The 26,883-nt window shown below is 39.2% G+C and overlaps 1 protein-coding gene across 2 annotated transcripts in view; it reads left to right on the top strand.

Annotated features, from left to right (window-relative positions):
- FANCC (FA complementation group C) overlaps positions 1-26,883 on the top strand; it is a 260,271-nt gene that overhangs the window by 93,183 nt on the left and 140,205 nt on the right. For both annotated transcript variants that reach the window (XM_019668799.1, XM_019668798.1), the window contains exon 4: positions 6,127-6,221. In XM_019668799.1, the coding sequence (XP_019524344.1) occupies positions 6,127-6,221 (95 nt within the window). The remainder of the gene's footprint in view (positions 1-6,126; positions 6,222-26,883) is intronic.

Here is a 26,883-nt window from a genome sequence, read left to right as displayed (position 1 = left end):
CTAACTGTGCCTGAAGGCGCATGATGTTAGGGCTGGGGCATGGAATTGCTTTTGCCTGGAACTCTGTTCTCATCCCTCATCTTCTTATTAAACGTTTGAACTTTCCTTGCTGGAGCTGAGTTAGGACCTTCTCTTAGTGTCTCCAGAACTGCCAGCATTTCCCTTAATTGTAACACTTTCTATAGTGTTTTACAATTGTTGGTTTGCCTGTCTGATGGCCTGGAAAACTGAATGACTTTCAAGAGCAGGAACTGTGGGTTTTTGTTTGTTTGTTTGTTTTTATTGGTGGAGAGGAACAGCGTTGGGGAATTGGGGAAGGGGAACAGACAAGTTGCTGTCCTTTTGTTCTTCAGTCTAGTTGTGGAGGACGTTGCTTCACTGGTCCATGTTGGTATTATCATTGAGCTCTTCTCGGGCGAGGCAGTCGGTTGCTGGCCATTGGATGGCCACTCACGGCGGCTCACGGCAGCTCACGCCAGCTGCCGCTGCTCACGCTGGCTGCCGGCCACGCATGGTAGCTCACAGCAGCCCACTGCAGTCCCATTGCAGCCTACGCCATCTCTGGCAACTCACTGCAGCCCAGCTTCACGTCAAGCTATTGTTCACAATTTTAGCTGTAGAGAGCACAGTGTCACTGGCTCATGTGGGAACCGAACCGGTGGCCCTGCTGCTCAGAGCTCGCGCTTCCAAGCCAACTCTTAACCAACGCACCACTCGGCAGGCCCCCAGGAACTGTGGTTTTATTTCATTGTTGTCTAAGGGTCCACCGTAGGGTGGAGCCGGCACCCCCGAAGGTGCACAGTTGATGTTTATTGACTTAATTTAACTATGTTATTAGCTAATGTAACATTTACTTGTCACATTTTTTAGTCAAAGACTGATTGCATAATACATTGATATCAAAATAAAATATAAAATGAATATTCCTCTCTGATGTTTTAAAGAATTGTAAAATTTTTCTCTCCCAGCCTGCCGTAAATCATTATAAGAGGGATGAACTAGGTGGGGAAGGAACAACATCCACACTTGGTCCTGTGAGCGTACACGCATGGGTGCACCGAACATACTCAGGCTCACTTGCCCTGCTCCCCACCCTGTCTGTTTCTCTTCCTCTCCACTTAGGCTGCTTGCTGCTTCTTCCCCGTTGAGTTGATTCTTCCCCTCCCCATCCACTCAGCTTGTTCAAGTTCTTAATCTGAAGTAGCAAAGCTATCACTGTATTTGCCACACGTACCAGGGCCACACTTAATCTGTCCAGTCTTTATATGTTTCAGCCATACCAATGTTTCTCAAACATCTTTGATCAGAAATTCATTTTCTGTATGTGTGTATATGTATGCACACACGCATTTCATTACAGAATGCTTGTTTTTATTATATGCAATCCATCTTCATTACACTATTTTAAAAAATGGTCTGTATGACTCAAAACTGATTTCACAGCCCATTGATGGGTCATGACCAAAAGTCTGAAAAACAGTGAAGCTAGGCTGATGATACTGATGGAAAGAAAAAAGAAAGGAAACTGTTGAATTTCCTCCATTTAAAGGCACCACCCATGGTTAGGTATTTCAGGGACTGGATAACCACTTTTTAGAAAAAACAAATACTATGCAATTTGGGTGTACATGGTGCATGTAAGACACATTCCTAATTCAGAATGTTAAAATGTGGGAAAGTTTGTGTTGTAGAATTGAAGTAGAATGAGAGACATTGCTCACTTTGTGCTAGGCACTGCTGTCTGTGGATTGCATAGTGGATATGAGTTCTTGATGATAGTCTTGCAGGATAGGTAATTATGGATTGGAGTAAATAATCTACCTTCCCCAGAATGCACAGCTAATAAGAGCCCAGATCCTACCCCTCTAAATCCCTCATTGGTTGTAATGATCTAACCCACCACCACCTCACCCCACCGTGGATCACCCCATTGTGGCTGAATTACATGTATTCCAGTCCTGGCTTTACCACGGGCCAGCTTCACCTGAATGTATATGTTCACTGGACAGATATTTACTAAGTTTTTTTTGTTTTCTTTATATGCCAGGGTCCAGGAAAACATGGCTCACAGTTTCTGCCCATTTTCCAGTTAGGGAGAAAAGAGACCTAAGCAGATCAGCAAGACTGGGGTGATGGTTGGTATCTTGGAAGTCTAACCAAGGAGCTGAGGGGAAGGAGAATTTTACAGGGGAGCTCATGCTGGAGCTGACTCTTGGAGGACAGTAGATGAGATGGGATTTCCTAAGACATGCCATAGAACTCTCTGGGTTTCAGATTCCTGATCTGTAAAAGTGGAGGCTGGACTCATTTATCCCTGTGGCCTTAAACTTGTTATCAGTCTGTGATCTTTCCTTAGCACCTTATCTTCATTACATTGGCCCCCTCTGACAACCAGAAACAAATTCTCCAGCTCTTTCTGTTTCAATGCTTGTGTTACCTTTTGAACTGCCCATTAGATTTCAGTTTCCTGTTTGAGGTATGCCTTTGATTCGGAGCTCACAGAGGAGACTATCAGGCACAGAAGAGCTCCATGAGTAAGCAGATCTTGCCTATATGCTGTTGTTTTCCTAGTTGGGCACTTTCTTTCAGTTATGTAATATCAAAATTACTTCTTAAGTATGGTAAAAGTAAAAATGTCCATCAAGGAAAGAAGTAAGTGTCTCATAATATTAAGTGATAACAGGATGAGAAATCAGGAAACGAAGGAAGCAGGAAGGATTTGGAAATGAAAAGACAGCAAAGAGAAGGGAAAAGTAGATAATAATAGAAAGGGAGAGAACACATTTTAGTCAGTGGTGTTCTCTACTTTAAATGACTGCCTTCATGGAATCCTTGGTTTTAGATCTGCCCTCGTAATTGTGAGCATAACAGTTATGACGTCTTTTCCTCACTATTTGCTATCTATTGATGTGTAACAATTTGCTCCCAAATTTGGCAGCTTAAAACAATGTTTATTGTCTCAAAAAAAATGCTGCCATCATACTTTTGAACTATAGTGTTTAAAAAATTAATTTAACTTTTATTTGAAGTTACAGTTCAGTATATCAAAAAAATAAAATACTAGGTGGCAAATGGATGTTGGTGTATTCCTTTCCCTCACTCTTTTTTTTAGAATCCAAGCTTGCACTAAGACGTGCTGTCAGTGCCTGCCCCCGTGATGAATCCCAGGCCGTGTCTCATCTCACTTAACTGCCAGGCAGGATGTTCCAGTCCCAAAGTCAGGGCCTCCAGGGAGGACCCTGACAGATGCCATCCCCTGTAATGTGTGCTGGTGGCCCTCATGATGGCTTGCATCTGTAAATTTCTAAAGCAAATTAAGCTCATTAGCAGCCCATTTCAGTGTATTTCAATGCATTAACTCTGGGCAAGGGAAATCACCTCCTAAAGACTGGGTGAAAGTTTCTCTGGCTCTTCTTTTTGTTTTTGAGAGAAAAATAAATACACTTGTTGAACTAAATGTGCGGAATCACTCAGCACTTTGGAGAAACTTTCATCTTTTGGATTCTTTTAGATTTAAGCTCCATAAATTAACTCTTTTCTTTTTTTTGGTGTTGAGCGTCTGATTTTTGGAAATGCTCCCCATCAGGTTGTATTCTTTTTAACATGAGAAGCTGCTTGTTTAAGCATATCATTGGATATGTCTCCCACTTGCGACATGAAGACAGAATTTCTTATAATATTTAAAGCATAGGACATAAAGCAGTCACATTTTTAATCAGTGGCATTGGTTCAACCTGAAGAACCCTAGGATCATTAGAGGTTAAATTATATGATTCTTGAAATAAGCTGATCTCAGGCAAGCCAATGCTGTATTTGAGCTCATAAGAAAATGGGTAAAAAAATTATGTCCCTCAGAATAACTCCTGATAAAGTTTGTTCAGAGATACTAGTTATTAGGAGACCATAAGCCTGTGAATATTTATGGGGGGAAGTGGGTTTAAAAAATTACTAGGCATCTGTCAGGGTTCCTTCCTGGAGCAGGTTATCCATATACATTTTTTCAGGTTAGGGGCAGGGGAAAGATCAAAGTTTTTTTTTCTGAGTCTTTTGTTAATAAACAGCTAAAAATAATATCCCAAAAGGCATATTTTGGGGTGGCAAACTCTGCTTTCCCTCACCTTCTACCTTCTTATCTTCTGCAATCTCATAAACACAGCATTTCTAAGAGTTTCATTAACAAGAAATAAGTAAAATACAAATGTGGATGAAAAATGGGCCATATACTAAACCTGACAAGTTCAACGGCGGCCAGCATGGCAGCCCCTACAAACTCAGAGACTGAAATTAACCACACAGGATGGTCTGAACATAAAAATTCCTAACTAAAAGCGGGATATGGTAGGTAGTCACATCCTTGGCCTGTAGTTTCCTTGACAAAGGTCAGTCTTTACCTTAAGTGAGCCTGTCTATTGTCTTTTTGCATCTAAGATGACATACCCTTGGAATGTCAGAGTAATCCCTTTTTCTGTACCTCTCGGGGCATAACCCATTGCACCAGACTACAGAACCCCTCATTGTTACTTTGTTTGCCGAATACCATTTCTATGTGCTGTAAATGTTCATTGCTAACTATCCTGGGCCCACCAATATAAAATAAGTATGTATCTCTCCATTTTACTTTTTATCCAATCCCAGAGATTTCCCTGCTTTGCTTTCTCCCACCCCTTTAATCCACCACCAGTGGATTTCATGTAACCCTCTTTACGTCTCTCTCCTCCTTTGATTCTAATGAATAAAATAAGCTGCAAAACTGCCATTCTCCAGAGCATTTTCTTAATCCATTGAGATTTTGCTTCCTGACAACTGTCATCAGTTTGGCTCAAATAAACTCATTAAAGTTCTCTGCAGGTTTGGATGTTTCTTATGTCGACGCAAACTACAGTAAGCTACCTCTGCATTTTCAACCACACACCCAAACTATAGTTTAGTATAAACTAAGTGTGATAGACAGGGAGGAACCTACCAAGGCCTGTTTGATCGAAGTCCTTTCTACATCCCAGTTAAAGATGGTCCAGCAAACATTTATTTACCAAACATTTGCTTGTCCATATCCATGTGAATTGTCTTCCTGACCTTTGAAGTCCCAAACCACAATCCCCACCCACTTCTTCTTAGCTCAAGGTGGCATATAGGCCTTAACTGCCTGATCTCTGCTTCTGCCCTGATCCCATATTCTTATGGAACCCCCATATGTACATACATAATAAATTTGGTCATTTTTCTCCTGTTAATCTGTCTCATGTTAATTTTATTATTAGTCCACCCAGAAGAAATTAGAATGATAGAAGGACAATTTATTTTTCTGCCCCCAGAAGGGCATCAGGTGATTATACAGAGATTGATTCCAGGTGCTGGGTTTCCTCAGCCTCACCTCCATGGCCTTGTGATAAAACTGTAGTTGCTTGGCTCTAATTCAAGTAATAACATCTTCAGTTTTTAGGCCCATTTTTGCTTTTCAATCCTGCTCTAAAATTTCCAGCTGAAGTGGACTCAGTTTCCAAAAGAGGAAAAAGAAAATGGCTCACTAAATAGATATTCCCACCAAATATAAGATTTCATAGTTTCCAAATCACATATTTGATAAAGTTTTAAATTTGAGAGTAAAGTATTAGGAGCATGTTAAGAGGCTTCTATTTTATCTAAACCATTTGGTACCAAACAATCCTTTTGTTTGTAACAAGCGAGGGTGTTTTGTCAAATTAGAAAATTAAAAGATTTAGTCATAAATACTGACTTCTGCCTATAACAGTTATGTTGCCTTAAAGAGGTTGAAATTACTATTGGTTTGAAATGTGAAATAAAGAACTGATCTTGAGAAAGTCCCAGTTCTTTTAGTTCTTTCCATCCTCTTTTGGCTTTAAAAATTGCTGCTGTAACAGAAAGGGAATTGGCCACACAAGGGCTAAGTATAAGTGATCCCAAACCCACAAGAAGAAAAAATAACCCCACAAAGTTAAGTTTCACACGTGTTCCTGGATACTGTTCTATGAACTTAGTAGTTTGAGATTTTCCTAAAATATAATAAATATATTTTCTATAAATACAGTGTTTTAAGTTTTTTTATACTGGTTATCTTTCCTTTTTCATTTGATCGAACCTGCTCATTTTAATTTTTTCTTTTTGCAGATGAAAGCCAGAAAATTTTAATATGGTGCTTATGTTGTCTGATTAACAAAGAACCACAGAATTCTGGGGAATCGAAACTTAACTCCTGGACACGGGTAAGAGAGTAAATCTTGCTCTGCACTGCTTTGAATTAAATTGATTGTTTAAAGGTGCTGCTTTGACAGTCCAGCACTATGATGTTTTAGAAACTTTTTCAAACACTGTTACATTATCTGGCTGAGTGTAAAGTTATTCAAGAGATTTCATTTTTGTTTGTGAATTCTATAAGACATTAGTCTTTAGGGTGAACTTTCCCATACCTACAAGACCTAATAGTGAGTGATTTTGAAAAGTTACTTTCATGTAATTAAAAGAATGTACTCCATTTCTTTCTAGCAATTGCTGCTGTCTTTCAAAGAAATTGTTTCTCCCTACCAACCTAAGTTTAAATACTGTAATTATGTAATTCTTCCCCAGGTACTTCTCTGCCTGTCTCAGAATCTATTCTGTAGTAAAACTAAAATTCAGAAGTTCCCTGGGAGCAGCGGTCTTTATTTCACGTCCTTGAGTTGGTACCTGGGCCAGTGTGCTCAGCCTAGCACCTGGTGCTCGTTGGCTACTGCTGCTCACACCGTCGTGTCAGTTACCCAGCTAGGTAACCCAGATAGCCGACAGCTCCCTGCATCCCCTTGTCTGTTTCTGCTTCCTGAAGGGCAGGCGCAAGTTGGAGAATCTTGTAGGGCTGGGCTGCGGCTGCCCTCACCACTAGTGAGCTGGCTGTTTTTTCCTCTTACCTCCCGCTCTCCTGCTGCAACAGCCCCCAGGACTCACTGATGCCTGTCAGACTCCACTTAGCATGCGGATGGTTCAGATTAGCTGCTTAGAGTTATGAAATCTCCCACCCAGATTAAGGCATGTGGTTTTGTCTATCAACCTGACTGGTGATAGCATTTCATTCACTGCTTTTTTACCATTTCTTTGTTTTATACAAAATGACCAGCGGACATGACCAAGACAATATTTGTAATTTTCTGTTAGATTGAAAGAAGAATAGAAGGGATGGTAGAGGTGAAAAGAATTTGGTGAGGGAAGGAAAGAATGCAAAATTTAATTGGAAGGGAAATTAATTTAAAGAGCTGAAGAAAAACTGATAAGTAGAATTAGAGTTGAAAAGGTATGAAAAACAAGTTTATAGGACTACAATAACATATTTAGTCTTTAATGTTTTAAATTGTTGCTTCTGTTGATTATTTGACATTTTAATGATTATTTAGGATATATTTTTATATTGCCTACCTCAATAAGTCCTGACATAGGCCATCTAACTAACACGTTTTTAGGGTGATTGGGGTTAACTTTCTTTATTTTTATCATAATTATTAGCTCATTTAAAAATGTCTAGCCTTGCATTTTATTCTGTGGGTTTCCCTTATTTAATATAGTATCTATTTACCAGTAGGTACTTAGTGAGTATATAGCACAGGGAGATAAAGTAAAAACACTTAATTGCTACCTTCAGGGAATTCACAGACTGGTAACCAGATCATCCAGTGGCAGTGTGATTGGGTGATTAGTAGGGCTGTATATAGGCATGATGGTAACACGGTGGAGGGACATTTGCTCATATTTGGGGGTTTGGAGACATTTACTGGGGGAGGTCATATATTAGCTGAGTTTTGAAGGATGACTCGGAGCAGGGATAGAGTTTTAGGAGCAATATTCCCAGCAGCAGAAAGAGCATGTGCAAAGCATGGTGGTGAGAAAGCACATGTTGCATTCAGGGAACTCCAGTGCTTAGATATATCTGAGCTCAGGTGTTATTCAGTTGGTTATGAAGCATAAAGCCGGGGACACAGGTAAGCACCAAGTGCTATGTATTGTTATAAGAAGTATTTTAAACAGAGAAATCACATGGCCAAGTGTGTGCTTTAGAAACTGAACAGTAAAAGGAAGTTGATTTGGAAGGGGGCAAGGAATACTAGTACTTTGGAAGCTATTGTAATGATAAAGGTGAGAAATCATGAGGACCTGAATGAAATGGAAAAGGGGGGCTGTATTTGTGATATTAATAAAGTAAATATCCAAAAGACGTCATGGCATATTAAGTGCAGATGTACTCAGATGTCTGTGGAGTTGAACATACCATTCTCAGGAGAGCCAGCTGGTATGCAAAAGGAGGATTGACAGCCATCAGTGTAAGGGATTGAATAGTGGAAGCCTTGGGTGAGGGTGAGATCAACCAGGGAGAGTGCCTAGTGTGGGGAGGGGAAAGGGCCTTGGGACAACCTAGGAGACACTGGTTTTTAAGGAGTGAATGGAAGAATAAGCTACACTGTACACTAAAAATGGGGAGTAGTCGAAGGAGGTATGTATGAGTGGTTATTCATATCTAATGCTATAGTGCAGTGCTGTCCAATAGAAATAAAATAATGCATAGATAATTTAAAAATTTCCTGTAGCTTTTTTTTTTTTTTTAAATTGGGGAATTGGGGAGGGGGACCAGCCAAGTTGTTGTTCTTCAGTCTTAATTGTGGAGGGCGCCACTTGCCATCTGGCTGCCCGTTGGCAGCACGTGGCCTCTAAGCTCAAAGTGCTGTGTTACAATCTTAGTTGCAGGTGGGCGTAGCCACCATCCGTGAGGGAGTCGAATCAGCAGCCTTGTTGTTAAGAGTGTGCACGCTCTATTCCCTGAGCCATCCAGGTGGCAGCTCAGCTCAAGGTGCTGAGCAAGTTCAGTCTTAGTTGCGTGCGGGCGTAGCCCACCATTGAACAGGCAACCTTGTTAGGGGCACGTGCTCTCACCAGCTGAGCCATCCTGCCACCTGTTGGCAGCTCAGCGGCAGCTCAGCTCTGGCGCAGTTCACTGGCCCATGTAGGAATCTAACAGGTGTCCCTGTTGCTGAGAGCTCATGCTCTTAAGCTAACTGTCAACCAACTGAACCACTCGGCCAGCCCTCCTGTAGCTGCTTTAAGAAACATAAAAAGAAATAAGTGAAATTAATTTTAATAAGATTTTATTTAATCCAGTATATCCAAAAATACAATCATTTCAACATAAAACTATAATGAGATTATTTTATAATCTATTTTCTTACTAAGTCATTGAAATCCAGTGTGTATGTTTCACTTATGCTTGCATCTTCATGTTATATCTTAATTCAGATACTGAATTTTCATTGGAAATTTTTTATCTGTATTTAGATTTCATAAAATTTATAGTTGAAAAAATCAGTTAACACACTCAAATTATACCAAAGAAACCTATAACTGAACTGAGTTTCAGTTTTTAAATTTAATTAAAATTTAAAAATTAAAAATTCACTTTCTTTATTATACTCAATATATTTGATATGATGAGTGGCCACTGTATGGGACAGTGCAGCTGTCAAGCATAAAGCAAGTTAAGGATTGAAAAGCACTAACTGGATTCAGCCACTCGGAGGAATGGCCTTGGTGAGAATGGGTTAATGGGAGATTGAGGGAAGTAGTCAGATTACTACAGATTCAGGAATGATGGGGAGATGAGGATGTGGAGAGGATAAACTTGGGTTACTCTTTTAAGAAATTTGGCAGGGTGAAGGAGGGAGAGAGGAGGTAGTAGCCAGACTAGATCATAAAATTGAGTGATTGAAATTGTCAAAGTCCTGAACAGGACTCGTGAGAAGAAAGCGCTAGTAAAAGGGGTTGAAGACAGGAGACTGCGACAACAATTTCCCTCCTCATTGTACCAGGCAAGTCTGTAATATTAACTGATAAAAAATATGTCTAGAATAACATTAATTATTTAAGTATTAGCAATTTAAAGCTAATTACATATACCTATCACGATTCAGTACCTATATAATTATGTAAATAATATTGACCATAAATGTAGCAAGACAGAAGATAGTTGTTGGTATATAAATCAATTTTACATGTCTTAGGTGTATTTTTTATCTTAGAAGTGGTCCTTTCTCCATGTAACTTTTAGAGTGACACTACACATTAAGGATGTGTAACTTGTCATCCAATATCCTTCTGAACATTATATAACAAGGCATATTTTAATATTCGTTGGTTTTATTCAGCGAGCATTTATTTAGTGCCTGGTATGTGCTATGCTGTTCTAATTGTGGTAATCAAATCTTGGGTTACTCTGTGTTCCTAGAGCATCCTAGAAACAGCCTGAATGAAACGCCAAGAATTTCTTCTGTAAATTCTAAAATTCAGTAAAAATTCAGATTATTTATCAAACTTGAAAATATTGGACTGAGTGGTATGAGTTGTACTTTTAGAACAGAGATGAAATAAAAATTCTGTTTGATGTTTACCATGTGTTAGCTTATGTTAATACGTTATGTTGGAAATACGTTAATGACTAGTCTTACAGTTTAGAGACTGGTTGAAGTCATAGGACTGTTTCATATCTTTTTGAAAATGTGGTTTTTGAAAAACTTAGTTTTCCTGGTGAATCTATTCAATAGAGACTTTTGAGCATCTACTGTTTGCCAGGCACTATGAAAGAGTTTGAGGGTACAGATGTATTATTTACAGCAGCCAAGATATGGGAGCCACCTAGGGGTCCATCAGTGGTTGATGATGGATAAAGAAAATGTGAGATATATGCAGTGAATATTATTCAGCCATAAAAAATAATGAAATCTTTCCATTTGCAACAAAATGGATGGACCCTAGAGGGCATTATGCTAAATGAAATAAGTCATATGATCTCATTTATGTGTGGACTAAAAACAAAACAAGCTCATAGATACAGAGAACAGATTGACAGTTGCCAGAGGTGGGGGTGGGGAATGGGGGAAATGGGTGAATGGGGTCAAAGGGTACAAATTTCAAGTTATAAAAGAAATAAGTCATGGGGTTGTAACTTACAGCATGCTGACTATAGATAATAAAACTATATTACATATTTGAAAGTTGCTAAGAGAGTAGATCTTAAAAGTCCTTTTCATAAGAAAAAAATGTTTTTAACTCTGGTGATGAATATTAGACTTATTTTGGTAATCATCTTGCAATATATACAAATATAAAATCATGTTATGTATCTGAAACTGTTATATATCAATTATGCCTCAATAATTTAAAAAAGTCATGTATGCCAAAATGTATAACAAGTCATTGCTTAGTGCTAGAGAGAAAGATAAAGATAGATAAGGGTAAGAGATGATGAAAGTTCACTATTAGAAAGGATAGTTAGAAATATTCTCCAAGGAGGTGACTTTTTAGGAGAGATTTGAATTAGTTGATGGAATGAGCTCTGTTTGTTTTTTAATTATTGATTTGTAGAAATTCTTTATATGTGTTGAATATGGGCACCTTTTTTATTATATGTATTGTAACTTTGTATTCTGCTCTGTGGTTTATGTTTTTATGTTAAATTTCTTATATTCTTTTACAGAAGATATGTTTAATTTTATTGTACTCAGATTTATCAGTCTTGCTGTTTGTGGTTAATAACTTTGTATCTTATTTGGAAAATTTTCCCTACTCCAATAAGATCTTCCATATTATCCTCTAAAAATATATTGGTTTGCCTTTCCCATTTAGATCTGTGGTCCACCTATAACTATTTTATTGTATGGTCTAAGTCCATTTTCATCTTGCTTCCACATGGATTCCCCAATGTCCCAACAAAGTTACTGAAAAATCCTTTCCTCACTGTCCTCTATGTATGTGTTACTACCTTCATCAAAAATCAGGTGTTTTTATATGTGCAGATATGATCCTAAAGCTCTCCGTGGGTCTCGTTGTCTATCTATGATGGTTAATTTTATGTTTCAACTTGACTGGTCTATGGGCTTCCAGCCATTTGGTCAAGCATTATCCTGGGTGTTTCTGTGAGAGTGTTCTGGGATGTGATTAACATTCAAACTGGTAGACTTGCTAATGTGTGTGGGCCTCATCCAATTAGTTGAAAGCCTGAATAGAACAAAAGGGCTGAGGTTAGGATTCTGAAAAATGGCTGCAGTGAGGAGGGCTCCCTGAGTTCTCCCCTGGAAAGCACAGCAATTTGAACAGCTGGAGTGCAGCAAACAAACCTCTACCGAGCACGCTGAGCAGCGAAGGGACCCCCACGTCAGAGTACTTAAAGGTGGACAGACAGGTGGGCAGACAGGGCGAGTGGGGGAAGAGGGAGGCGAGGCGGGTGGAGGCACACACCGCACCCGCGGCTGCTGAGACTCGGGGTCTCAGAGAGCAGATCGGAGAGTTCCCGGGGCTCGCTCTCTGCACCTCCAGCCCCCGCCAAGGCAGAATCCTCAGGCCGGGCACCAGGCAGAACAGAGAGAGGAGGGCGTTAGCGGAGGCTCAGTCTGTCTGTGCCCGCGGCTGCAGAACTGTGGGAATCCAGGACAAGGCAGAGTGTTTTGCAGCATCTGGGCGGGCTCAGCCTTTGGGCTGACCATCCCCGCAGGGAGTGCGACAGGAGCCCCAGGGCACGCAGTTTCTGAGACAGAAATCTCAAACCAGCGAGCAGGAGAAGAGGGAAGCGAGAAGCGTGGAGACGCAGCCCACACCCCACAGCTGTGGAGACACGAGCTGCCTTGCCAGGGGGTGCTCCTGGAGAGCAGCAGGGGCTGTGCGGGAGCATCAGAGGGGTATTTTTTCTTTTTCCTTTTTTTTTTCTCTTTTTTCCCCTTTTCACTCAGACAGGAAAAATAAATAAACTGCAGAGATAAGTGCACACCCCCACTGTCCCTCAGAAACCTTGGCCCCCTCCCTGCCAGAGCCTGAGTCTGACCCCTGAAGAGAGGAGTAAGTCAGAACAAAGGTGCTTCGACTCCCTGGGGGTTGAGAAATTTACATGAGAAGAGGCTGCGGGAGTGGGCTACTAAACACACAGCTTGCAGAACAGCTTTGGCTGCTGATACACAGGAAGGCCTACCAGCAGTTCTGAAATCTCCACCCCCTAACCCCCCAACAGCCCCCAGTGGAAAGAGCACCGGAAGATGCACATCCAGTCCTCTGGCTACGCAGAAATCAGAGTGCCTCTGGACAGGTGGGAGCAGAAATAACACTGACTTTGTAAAAAAAAAACTATTAATCACACCTCATCTAAAATAGACCTGCATTACCAGGCTCACTCTAGGTGCCAGGCGGCTGGCTCTGCCCCCACGAGACACACAGGAGTGTGTATAGCAGAGGCAGAGCTTGGCGGACTTTAGCCAAGATTGGCACTGGTTATTTCTTGTTTTTTTCTCCTTTTTTTTTATTGTTTGTTTTCTTTTGGTGTGTTATATTGTTATTGTTAATTGGGTTCTCTTGGATGTTTTTTGGGGGGTTTTTCTTTGATTGCTTGTGTTGGTTGTTTTTGGATTCTTCTATTTCATTAGTATTTTTACTTTTTATATAGGCATATATACAGGTGCATATATATGTGGATATATATGTCCATACATATGAGGGAGTAGACATATAGATATAGATATATATATACACACATGCATATATTTTTTCTTCTTTTTTCTCTCTTCTCTTCTAACCTCTCTCTCTCTTCTTTCCTGCTTCCTTGTCACAGCTTGACTTGACTCCTTCTTTCCGTTTTTTCTGCAAGTTTTTTTTTTGCTACTGTTGTTGTTTTAAGGGTTGCTGTTTTGTTTCCCACGTTCATTCTATTTTTTAGTTTATTATATTTAATTTTGTTCTGCTATTTGTTGTTTTTTTTCTCGTTTCTGTTGGTTTGTTTTCTCCTTGTGTATGATTGATATTTCTGTACATGTTGAGTGTAGGGTGATGGTTGTTTTGTACATCAGAGAGTATCTGGTTACCTTTAGTGGCTGTTGTGGTTGTGCTTGTTGATCTGTTTTACCCTAAACATGCTCTGCAGCGGGGCCCAGCCAAAGACCAACTTTAGGTAAAACCAGAGCATTACAGGGTCTTACCTACAAAATTCACACCCAAAGGGAAATTGCTACAGGCACAAGAGCCCCATAGGGGCCAAGCCCCATCAGAGGGGTCAACCCTCACACAACAGCTTATAAACTTTGGACACAGCTAATCCTCACGGCTAGTCAGCTTGGGAGTCAAGCCCACCTACTGACAAGCCGAAAACAATAAAAACTAGACCTCGACAGGAGAAGGCACATAAGACAAGGAATATCTCTTGTACACACACACACGGGAGAAAAGGGAGTCTGAGCCATTCAAATATAAAGGACATATACCACATAAGTCTACCCAGAAAAGACTGAGAGACCTAGGGGATCTACCTATTTCATCGAAGTAAACACAAAGAGTAAGCCAGGATGGGGAAACAAAGAAACACATCCCAAATAAAAGAACAGAAGAAACCTCCTAAATTAGAGGAAATAGAGGTAAACAACCTATTGGAGACAGAATTCAGAACACTGACTATTAGAATGCTCAAGAGAATTAATGAGAATGAAAAGAAGGATAGAGAAATGATGAAAAACAACCAGCTAGAAATAAAAAATTCAGTTACTGAATTAAATAACAAACTCGATGGAATTACTAGTAGATTGGATGAAGCAGAGGACCAAATCAGTGACTTAGAAGGCAAGATAGCAGAGGTCATCCAAGCAGAACAACAAAAAGAAAAATGAATAAAAAAATATTGAAAATAGTTTAAGAGAGCTAGGCGACAACATCAAACTCAACAACATGCGCATCATAGGAATACCAGAAGGAGAAGAGAGGGAGCAAGGGATCGAGAACATATTTGAAGTAATAATGTCTGAAAACTTCCCTAAACTGGCAAAGAAAATTGACATACAAGCCCAGGAAGTGCAGAGAGTTCCAACCAAGATGATCCCAAACAGGCCCACACCAAGACACATTATAGTGTAAATGGGAAGGGTTAAAGACAAAGACAGAATCCTAAAAGCAGCAAGGGACAGGCAGCAAGTTACATACAAGAGCACCCCCATAAGATTATCAGCTGACTTTTCTACAGAAACTCTGCAGGCCAGAAGGGAGTGGCAGGAGGTCTTCAAAGTGATGAAAAACAGAGGCCTGCAATTTAGATTGGTTTATCAAGCAAGGTTATCATTTAAAATTGAAGGAGAGATAAAGAGCTTCCCAGAAAAGAATAAGCTTAAGAAATTCATTACCACCAAGCCCGCATTGCAGGAAAGTTAAAGGGCTGCTTTAAGCAGAGGAAAGAGAAAAACAACCTAACTAACGAAGACCAGGAACACAAATAACAAAATGGCAATAAAAAAAAAATGCACCTATCAATAATCACATTAAATGTAAATGCATTAAATACTCCAATCAAAAGCCATAGGGTGGCCGAATGGATAAGAAAGCAAGACCCTTGCGTATGCTGTATACAAGAGACTCAACTCAGATCAAAAGACACATACAGGCTGAAAGTAAAGGGATGGAGTGAAATATTTCATGCAAATGGAACTGAGAAAAAAGCTGGAGTAGCGATACTTATATCAGATGAAATGGACTTTAAATTGAAGAATATAATAAAGGACAAAGAAAGGCACCTCGTAATAATAAAGGAATCGATTCAACAAGAGGACATTACCCTAGTAAACATCTATGCACCTAACATAGAAGCCCCTAAATATATAAAACAAATATTGACAGACATAAAGACAGAGATCAACAGTAACACTGTCATAGTAAGGGACTTCAACACCCCACTGTCACCAGTGGACAGATCCTCCAGACAGAAAATCAATGTGGGAACAGCGATCTTAAATGACACTTTAGACTAGCTGATTAACTGATATTTTCAGAGCATTTCACCCCAAAGCTACAGAATATACGTTCTTCTGAAGTGCACATGGAACATTTTCCAAGATAGACCACATGTTAGGCCACAAAACAAGTCTCAATAAATTTAAGAAGATTGAAATCATATCAAGCGTCTTCTCCGACCACAATGCGATGAAACTGGAAATCAATTACAAGAAGAAATCCAGAAAGCTCACAAATGCCTGGAGGCTGAATAACACGCTACTAAATAGCAAGTGGGTCAAAATTGAGATCCAGGAGCAAATCAAAAGATACCTTGAGACAAGTGAAAATGAAAACACCACAACTCAAAATCTCCGGGACACAGTGAGAGCAGTCCTAAGAGGGAAGTTCATAGCAGTGCAGGCCTACCTAAAGAAGCAAGAAAAATTTCAAATCAACAAGTTATCCTTACATCTCAGGGAGCTAGAAGAAAAACAACAAAATAAGCCAAAGGGAGTACAAGGAAGGAGATAATAAAGACCAGAGCAGAAATAAATGAAATAGAGATCAGAAAAACAATACGAAAGAGCAACGAAACCAAGACCTGTTTTTTTGAGAAGATAAACAAAATTGACAAATCTAGCCAGACTCATCAAAATAAAAAAAGAGGACTCAAATTAGTAAAATCAGGAATGAAAGAGGTGAAGTGACAACAGACACCACAGAAATACAAAAAATTTTAAGAAATTACAATGAGCAACTATATGCCAACAAATTTGACACTCTGGAAGCGATGGATTATTTTCTAGAAGCATACAACCTTCCAAAGATCACTCAAGAAGAAACAGAAAATCTGAATAGACTGATTACTACCAAGGAAATTCAATCAGTAATCAACAAGCTCCCAACAAACAAAAGCCCCGGACCAGATGGCTTCACAAGTGAATTTTACCAAACATTCAAAAAAGAATTATCAACTATTCTTCTCAAACTATTCCAAAACATCCAGAAGGAGGGAAGTCTCCCAAACTCTTTATATGAAGCCACGATCATCACCCTGATTCCAAAAACAGACAAAGACAGTACAAAAAAGGAAAACTACAGGCCGATATCCCTGATGAACATAGATGCAAAAATCCTCAACAAAATCTTAGCAAACAGAATTCAGCAAAATATTAAGATCATACACCATGATCAAGTGGGTTTCATTCCTAGTACGCAAGGTTGGTTCAATGTCCGCAAATCAATTACTGTGATACACCGTATCAACAAAATGAAAAATAAAAATCATATGGTCATATCAATAGATGCAGAAAAAGCATTTGACAAAATACAGCAGCCATTTATGATAAAAACTCTTAGGAAAGTGGGAATAGAGATCATATCTCAACATAATAAAGGCCATATATGATAAACCCACAGCTAACATCATACTCAATGGGGAACAGCTAAAACCACTCCCTTTAAGATCAGGAACAAGACAAGGCTGTCCACTTTCTCCACTTTTATTCAACATAGTTCTGGAGGTTCAAGCCACAGCAGTCAGACAAGAAAAAGAAATAAAAGGCATCCAAATCGGTAAGGAGGAAGTAAAATTGTCATTATATGCAGAAGACATAATACTATATGTAGAAAACCCCAAAGATTCCATCAAAAAACTGATGGAACTGATAGACAAATTGAGTAAGGTAGCAGGATACAAAATTAATATTCAGAAATCAGTTGCATTTGTATATACCAATGATAAACTATCGGGAGGTGAAATTAAGAAAACAGCCCTGGGCTGGCTGAGTGGCTCAGTTTGTTAAGAGCTTGCTCAAGAGTGCAAGCTCTGAGCAACATCGGTTCAAGTCCCAGCCCAAGCTGAGCTGCTGCTGAGCTACCAACTGGTGGCAGGATGGCTCAGATAAAAAAAAAAAAGAAAGAAAGAAAGCAAGCAAGCAGTCCCATTTACAGTTGCTTCAAGAACTATAAAATACTTAGGAATAAATTTAACCAAAGAAGTAAAAGACCTGTACTCAGATACTCAGAAAATTATAAAACACAGAAGAAAGAAATAAAAGAAGATACAAACAAATGGAAAAACCTCCCATGCTCATGGATAGGAAGAATGAATATAGTTAAAATGTCCATACTGCCTACAGCAATATATAGATTCAATGCAATTTCTATCAAACTACCAAGGGCATTTTTCACAGAAATAGAAAATATAATCCTAAAATTTATATGGAACCATAAAAGACCCCGAATAGCCATGGCAATCCTGAGAAATAAGAACAAAGTTGGGGGTATCATGCTACCAGACATCAAAACATATTACAAGCTACAGTAATCAAAACAGTATGGTACTGGCAGAAAAACTGGCACATAGATCAATGTAACAGATTAGAGAGCCCAGAAATAAATCCAAGTATATACAGACAGTTAGTCTATGACAATGGAAGGAAGAATTTACATTGGGGTAAAGATAGTCTGTTTAATAAATGGTGCTGGGAGAATTTGACTGACACATGCAAAAAAATGAAACTGGACCACCTCCTTAGGCCAAATACTAGAACAAATTCAAAATGGATTAAAGACTTAAACGTAAGACCTGAAACCATAAAACCCTTAGAAGAAAATATAGGGAGTAAATTTGCAGACATTACCCTGAGCAATATTTTTACTGATACATCCCTGTGGGCAAGAGAAGTAAAAGAAAAAATGAACATATGGGAGTACATCAAACTTATAAGTTTTTTCACAACAAAAGAAACCATCAATAAAACAAGAAGGAAGCTTACTGAATGGGAGAAGGTATTTGTCAATGATATATCTGATAAGGGGTTAATACCCAAAATTTATGAAACACTGAAGCAACTCAACACCAAAAAAACAACCCAATTAAAAAATGGGCAGAGGTTATGAAGAGACATTTCTCTAAAGAGGACGTACAGATGGCCAACAGGCATATGAAAAAATGTTCAACCTCACTAATCATTAGGGTAATGCAGATAAAAACCACAATGAGATACCACCTTACCCCTGTCAGAATGGCTATCATCAATAAATCAACAAACAAGTGCTGGAGAGGTTGTGGGGAAAGGGAACCCTGGTGCACTGTTGGTGGGACTGCAGACTGGTGCAGCCACTATGGAAATCAGTATGGCGGTATCTCTAAAAACTGGAAATGGAACTACCTTATGACCCAGCAATTCCACTCTTAGGTATTTATCCAGAGAAGCCCAAGACACTAATTTGAAAAAATATATGCACCCCTATATTCATTGCAGTGCTGTTTACAATAGCCAACACTTGGAAATAATCGAAATGACCATTGGTAGATGACTGGATTAAGAAACTGTGGGGCCGGCTGAGTGGCTCAGTTGGTTAAGAGCTCGCTCAAGAGTTTGAGCTCTGAGCAACAGCAGTTCGAGTCCCAGCCCGAGCTGAGCAGCCACTAAGCTGCCAACAGGCAGCAGGATGGCTCAGCTAAAAAAAAAAGAAAGAAAAAGAAAGAAACTGTGGTACATTTACACAATGGAGCATTACTCAGCTATGAAAAAGAAGGAAGTCGTACCATTTGCAATGATGTAGATGGACCTAGAGAACATTATGCTAAATGAAATAAGTCAGTCAGAGAAAGACAAATACCATATGATCTCACTTATATGTGGACTCTAAAAAACTGAATAAATGAGAAATGTAAACAGAAATAGTCTCAGAGACACAGAGGAAAAACTGATGATTGCCAGATGGGAGGAGGTGGGGATGAAGGAGAAGGGGAAGGGATGAGACAGTATAAATTGGTAATTACAATATTGCCTCAGGGATAGAAAAGACAGTTTGGGGAATATAATCAATAATGTTGTAAATATTTTTTAGGGGGCCAGATGGTCTCATGTCTTGTTAGGGAGATCAATTCAGACCAATTCATGGATGGTGTTGAGACCTGACCACCGAAGCTGCTGTTGAATAATATTATATTTCAATTATAATTTAATACATATATAGTCGTGGGATGTGGAGTGTAGTGTGGGAGTGGAATTAATGGAATTGTAATAGATATGTATGATATCGGGGGTAGTTGTCACTGTGAGGGGTGAAAAGGATAACTATCGCATTGTTTTGTACACCTGAAACTACTACTACTACTACTACTACTACTACTACTACTACTACTACTACTACTACAGTAAATACATACATACATACATACCTGCATTGATTTCTGAATTGAATACTTTAAAAAATTGTTTTTCCTAATATAATTAAGGAAGCAATTATTTAAGCAGTGTTTTTCAGCTTTCCACAAATTAAATTCTGCAGAAATGGGCCTTGTCTGTTTTGTTCAGAATTGTATTTGTAGCTCATAGCAAGACAAAACAGAATGGATAAAATTAATTATATTTCAGTCATTCACAATTTTGTTCATTCTCTTTTTCCTAAAACGCTGATTACTCAGACTTTTATGTTTTATTTTGTGATGAATCTGTTACAAAATCAAATAGGGAAAGAGCTGTGAGAGAGGTATAAATTGGGGTCGGGAGTGTGGGGTGTGTATGTGTGTGTGTGTGAGTGATGTATGTATGTATGTATGTATGTATGTATGTATGTACATGCCAACAAGTCCTAAGCTTATATTTTTAGGTCAGACCTCTCCCCTGAGCTCCAGACTCCTAACTGACTGTCTGATAATTTCATTTGGATGTTCATGAGCATAAACTAAACTTTATGTCCAAAATGAGTTTCTGTCTTTTCACTGGAACTTTTTCTTCTTACGGCTTCCCTAACTCAGTTAAAAGCAATCTTCATTCTTTCTAATTCTGAATCAGAAAAGAATCATCCATGGACTCATCCCTGGAAATCATCCATGACTACATCTTTTTCTCTTATATTGTACATCCAGTCTGTCAACAAATCTGTCGGTTCTATCTATGAAATATATCCAAGATCTGACCACTTTTCACCGATTTCACTGCTTCTATCTCCATTCAAGCCACCATCAATCACTCTCATGCAGACCACTGCAGTGTAACTCATTTGTCTTTCTGCTTGCACCCTTGCTCTCCTATGGTCTTAGTCCAAATGACCTTTTAAAAGGTGCCTCTGCTCAAAACCTTCCAGTGGTTTCCTGCGTCATTCAGAGTGAAATGCAGAGTTTGTACTCGGCTTAGGAGGCCCTCCACAACCTGGCCCCATGTGACCTTCCTGATCTTCCCTCCCATTTTCTCACTTTACTCCAGCCTCACTGACCTCCTTTCTGTTCCTAGCAACCTCTTCCCTCGAATTTATGCAACTGTTTCCACAGCTCTTCTCCAGTGCCCCGGGGCTATTTTTGGTAGCTTTTTTGGGCACTGCTCAAATGTGACCTTATCTGAGAGGCCTTCCTCATCATCCTGTCTCATGTGTGTACTGTCCTTACCTTTCTTCTTAGTGCTGATGACCCCCAGACATACTGATTATTTTTTCTGTCTCCTCATTACCGCCCAACTAGGTTACAAGTTCCATGAGAACAGAGACTGTTTTAACAGTGCCTTTGTTAGAACAGTGCCTGGCACATAGTAAGCATTCAGTGATTATTTGCTAAATGAATAAATAAATATGATTTTAGATGGTGAAACCTGGTGGTGGTGGTAGTGGTGTTTCCATTTGGAAAGAAGAGAATGAGCAGACAGAAAGTTGGGCATGGTCAAGGAAAAATGAGTAGTCCAGTTAAGCTGAAGAATAAGGTACTTATGGAGAAAATTAGAAATTAAGATTAGAAAGTTTGGGAGAAATTTTGGCCATGAATGCCAGCTTGTGAGCTTGTTCATAAATTAGGGCAATTGAAGGAGCTACTGAAAGTATTTTAATTGTGGCATTGGGGGAGGGGTATTTGTCATAATTAGCATGCCTCCCTGCATTCTGCCTTGCTCTCTAGTTTTTCTTCATCCTTCCTTTATTCACTTATTCCTTAAATATATCCTGACTGTCTTCTGTGTACATGCAGATCTTGGGGGATATAAAGATCTTGCCTTCAAGGATCAAGAAATTGTATTACAGCCGAATAAGCAAAGGAGAGGAACAGCATACAGAAGGTACTGTGGTGGCCCAAAGAGAAAGGGGAGAAGCTTTGTTGGGAGGAGACTGGGGACTTTGCAGGCGTGTTCAGAAAGGTTGTCAGAAGATGACAGCTGAACTTTGCATCATAAGGTACAAGTTTCCAGGTAAGCAGAGGCGTAGGGTGTGCATGGTACTTGGAGAACTGAAAGTGATTTGAGGTAAATGTAGGAAAGTAAAGTAAAAGCTAGGAAAGGTCTTCCTGATAATGACATATACTAGCTGTGCTTGAGAGTTAGAAAGGGTGAGATCCTGATATGGGCCAAATGGCCCATACTAAAAATATACTTAACCTGGAAGGCAAGGATTTTAATTGGAGGAGTTTAAATGGTGGTTGCAAAGTGGGGACGGCACTTGGTATTATATAAATATGAACAAGATAGTGGCTTTGGTGTTGAAAATACATTTGAGAATACACGAGGGCAGGACTTGGTACTGTTTAGTTGTTAGGGAAAGGAGAGAGGAGCAGTTAAAGATAATGTTGAGATTTTAGGGAACTAATAAATAATACCCCTGTCTTCTCCTGAGTTAAGAACCAGTAGATATGAGATATTGGAGATAGGCAGTTGGAAATCAAAGCATCAATCCCTTAACTCTTAAAACAGATTCAAGAATGCAGCTTACATCTGTGGCTTGGTAGGCAAATGAGCTAGACATAGCTAAGCTGAACCACTATAGGCCTGTCTGGCATGCAGTGAGCCTGCAGCTAAGCATGTTGCAACAGTAGACCAGACACTTCTTTTCTGTAGGTAAGGCAAGTCGTAAAACCAGTGGAGAGGTGTGTATGGTGCTGGGCATTTTTAGTTTCTTCTCCCACATCAACCACGTAGGTCAGTTCTTCTCATGGAGAGGAGACAATGTGGGGGTGGAGATGATGTCATAGGCTGGGCTCTCAGGAAATCTGACTTTGAGGGGAAGATCAGCGTGCAGGGAATACTTTGGGGAGTGACAGCTGTGGAGGGGAGAAAAGGAGGCAGGATTGTGCAGAGGGGAGAGTTTAGCTGTAGCTCAGTCTGAACAGAAACCTCTGCTGTGCCTCCAGGCATAGAGACGGGAGACCCTCAAGGTCTTTCCTGCTTTGGGACAGGAGGGCTGGGCCTTTATCTTTCAGAAGTGTCCTTCAGACATTGGGATGTGGCCACCAGGGAAGGGGGTGTGGCCTTGAGAAAGCTGAGAATGGTGTGGCTATGACATCACAGCATCCTTCAGTGATATCAAAACTATTTCTTTTCTTTTTCCTCCTGGGGAGTGGGTTTGACATTCTGTCTTCTCTGGAAACATGAGGACTGGGCAATTTTGTTTCCTCTAAGAGAGAACAGTTTTTGGACTTGGGCATCGTGGTGGATGGTAGTACCACTCACTGAGAAATGTAAGGGGAGGAGGTGGCAGGGTCTCTGAAATAAACCAGGTAAGAATGTACACGAGGGGGTGGCTATCAGATCATCCCAGCAGGTGTCCGTATTCCTCTTCTGTGCCATGTTCCAGCCAGTGGCATGTAGAGGTGCTGGCTTCTCTCCTTCCGTCCTTCCTGCCTTGTGTTCCTTTACGTCTTTGGGACCATAGCTCAGGGGATACAATCCAAATTGAGTCGTCTTCCATTCCTCTTCCTGTCTGTTACTGAATAGGCTGGTTGTGAACAGGCAACTGAGAAAGGGAAAGCATGGAAAATTACTTTATAGTTCTGTAAATGTATTTTCCCCAGGGCTTTAGAAACCACCAAAGCTGTCTGCCATACTGTGTTAAGGGCAGTGGAGTCTGGGAGTAGGCTACGCAATTCCATACGTGCTTAAGTAAATTCATGAAATGGCATCTACCTTACAATATGTTATGTTTTTATTTAGTCTGATAAAGTTTTCTCAGCATTTCATAGTTTTGCAGTATAAATACGGCATTAAGCATTTTGCAGGGCTCTGGAAAAAGTGAAAATCACTGCTCTTCTCATTTTAAGGTATTTTAAGTTCATTCGATATGATCAGCAGTTCACTCCACACACGAAGTCTAATTGTGAATGTTTTTATGTTTTCATATGTGCATGTTTTAGGGGAGTGGTAAGTGTCTCCTGAGTCATTAAATGTGAATGCACTGAACTTATTATTAAACTTCCCAGAATGAAAATTTGCTTCCTCTAAAGGGGCAAAATGAGATACCATTTGTGTTCTTGGCTAGGTTTTTCTTTTTCTTTTTTTTTCATTTCATTTAGTTGGAGTTCTGTTTATTATAACTCTAAATTGTATCAGATTTTTTTTTTTTTTAGTAAATTGCCACTCCTCAAATAGGCCAGATCAAGACATTTATTGCCAATTAGGAACAGGATGTTTGAGATGTTTAGTGATGTTCTCCGGATGACCTGTTTTATGTTTTCTGTTTATTTTGTTTTATTTTCGTTTTATGATCATGTTGGCTTTTCCATTAAGCTATAACTTTAATTGAGTTGGCTTAGTTAATAGTACATTGACCAGATCCCCTTCTCTAACTCCCAGCCCTCTCCTTATTCCACCCCCGCCCCGAAATTCTCCTATTGTGTCCCAACCTCAGGCTGGACTGAAGGGAATTTTTAGGTCTGTGCCTTACAGATATATGTTTATAAGATATAGGCACACTGTATTTCAATCTAAATTGCCTGGGTAGTACTCCTTGGGCCCTTTAGGGATAAATCCCTGGGAAAAGTAAATTGAAACAGTAATGTCTATAGTGGTGGGCATTTCTTAGTGAATAGCCCCCCGTTAGGGCTGTGTGGATGTCTGCACTACATGTGGCAGCATGATCTCTACATCTGTTTTGAAGTTCAGTTGCTGCCCAGACCACATGTGCATTTCTTTAAGAGGCTGACATACTTTCCTCCCAGGATCCAGGCACAATAAGCTGGTAAACAACTGGCTTACTCTTTTTGACTTAGAGATTGTTATACTTTGTCTTGGTTTGACTGTTCCTATCAGTTTTGGTTCTGTTTAATATTGACAGCACTGGAGTTAATGTAAATTAGAAGCATGGCAAAAGAATCCGGCATATTTAAACCCATAAATCTTGGTTTCCAGGTCTTTTAAAAGCTTTATGATTTAAATAGAACTTTACTATATGGTAGGCATAAGCAGTACTTGTAAAAATTCTGACTATCAGAAGGCTTTAATAGTTCAACTGGAACTAAAAAATAATCTTGGATGAGTTACTGTTTTAAGAATCAGAAAATCCAGACCTGTTCTGGCTCTACTAATGAGATCTTTTATAAATTACATACCCTCATTTACATATCTTAAAAGTTAAAAAGTACTATATGGTTCTACTTACATGAGGTATCTAAGGTAGTCAAATTCATAGAAACAGAAAGCAGATCAGGGGCCGAAGGAGAGGGGGAAACGGGATTTAATAGTCATAGATTTTCAGTTTTGCAAGAAGAAAAAGTTCTGGGCATCTATTACACAACAATGTAAATATACTTAACACTACTCAACTGTATAGTTAAAAATGGTTGCAATGGTGAATTTTTTGTTATGTGGATTTTTTTTTATCAGAATATATGTAAAATTTAAAAAGTTTTAAATAGATAGTGTTACTGTTAATTGAGTGCTTTCTATGTTCCTGAAATTCATTACCTCACTAAATATTCACAAATCCATGCATGTAGGTAATATTACCCTGTTTTATAGATGAAAGAACTTAGATTTGGAGAAGTAATTTGCCAGGTGGTAAATAGCAAACCATTTTGGACCTAAAAAAATACATTACCACCAGATAAACTTAAGCCTACTATCTCTAAGGCTTTTTAGCACTGGAATCTGTGATTCTATCATTCTGAGATTCCCCAGGTACCCTGCAGAGATCCTTCAACTGAGAAAAAAGTTTAAATGTTTAGATGTTCAGAGACTACCTCTCTACCATTTATAGTAAATAAAAATTGCCATATTAGATTTAGTCTGTAGTACAGCAGCACCAAATGCTGTTTATGAGAGGCCAGGGTGTTATTCAAATATTAGAAAAGTTTAGGTGGTAATAGTGATTACTTCTGTGGAAAGGCTTGGTAGAGACTGATTAAGGCCTTCACCTTTTCATTATATTTTTTCTACTTTTTGAGTTTTTAATAGCAAGTATAACTCCTGTTTTGGGTTGAATTGTGTTCCCCAAATTCAAATGTTAAAGTTCTAAACCCCATTAACTTAGAATGTTGACCTTATTTGTAAATAGGATCATTGCACATGGAATTAGTTACGAATGAAGTCAGCTGCAGTAGGTTAGGTCCCTAATCCGATAAGACTGGTATCATTTATAAAAAAGAAACTTGGGGCACAGAGACATGCACACAGAGACAACATCAGGTGAAAGTGAAAGCAGAGACTGGGGTGATACTTCTACAAGCCAAGGAATGCCAGAGATATCCAGGGAACCACCAGAAGCCAGGGAGAGACATGCAACAGATTCTTCTTCACAACCTCAGAAGGAACCAACCCTGATGACACCTGGATCTCATAGCTCTAGCATCCAGAATTGTGAGTTAATAAATCTGTGGTTTAAGCCACTCAGTTTATGGTAGGTACATTATTACAGCAGCCATAGCACTCTAATACAACTTCTAAAATGAAAAAGAAAAAAAAAAGGAAAAAAAAAAGTAGCCATGGTTTCTGGGAGTTTATCCCAATCAATATTCAAATTAAGAAAGGATATTTATACCTGATGCTCATTATAATAATTTTTATAATTGGAGAGAATGGGAAGCAAGCCTAATGTCTAGGCATTAGTAACGAACCAAATTGTAGCATATCTACTTGATGAAATATTGTGTTGTCATTTTGTATAGCCTATGAAATAATGTGAAAAATGTGTATAACAAATAAAAAGTTGGATGTAAAATTGTTTATACAAAATGATAGCTAACAGCTGTGCAAAATATATATGCATTGACTAAGAAGGGAACACAGAAAATAAAAAAGCTTTGTTAGGATAGTGGATGTAGGTAGATTTTTTTTTTTTTACTTTGTTGATTTTATTACATAGAATTATGATAATGGATTGTGGCTGTCATATTACCTTTTATTTTATTATTTTATTTTTTTTAAA

Source organism: Hipposideros armiger, unplaced genomic scaffold (assembly GCF_001890085.2).
Source record: "Hipposideros armiger isolate ML-2016 unplaced genomic scaffold, ASM189008v1 scaffold_539, whole genome shotgun sequence".
Taxonomy (NCBI): Eukaryota; Metazoa; Chordata; class Mammalia; order Chiroptera; family Hipposideridae; genus Hipposideros; species Hipposideros armiger.
This window is presented reverse-complemented; position numbering and strand designations above follow the sequence as displayed.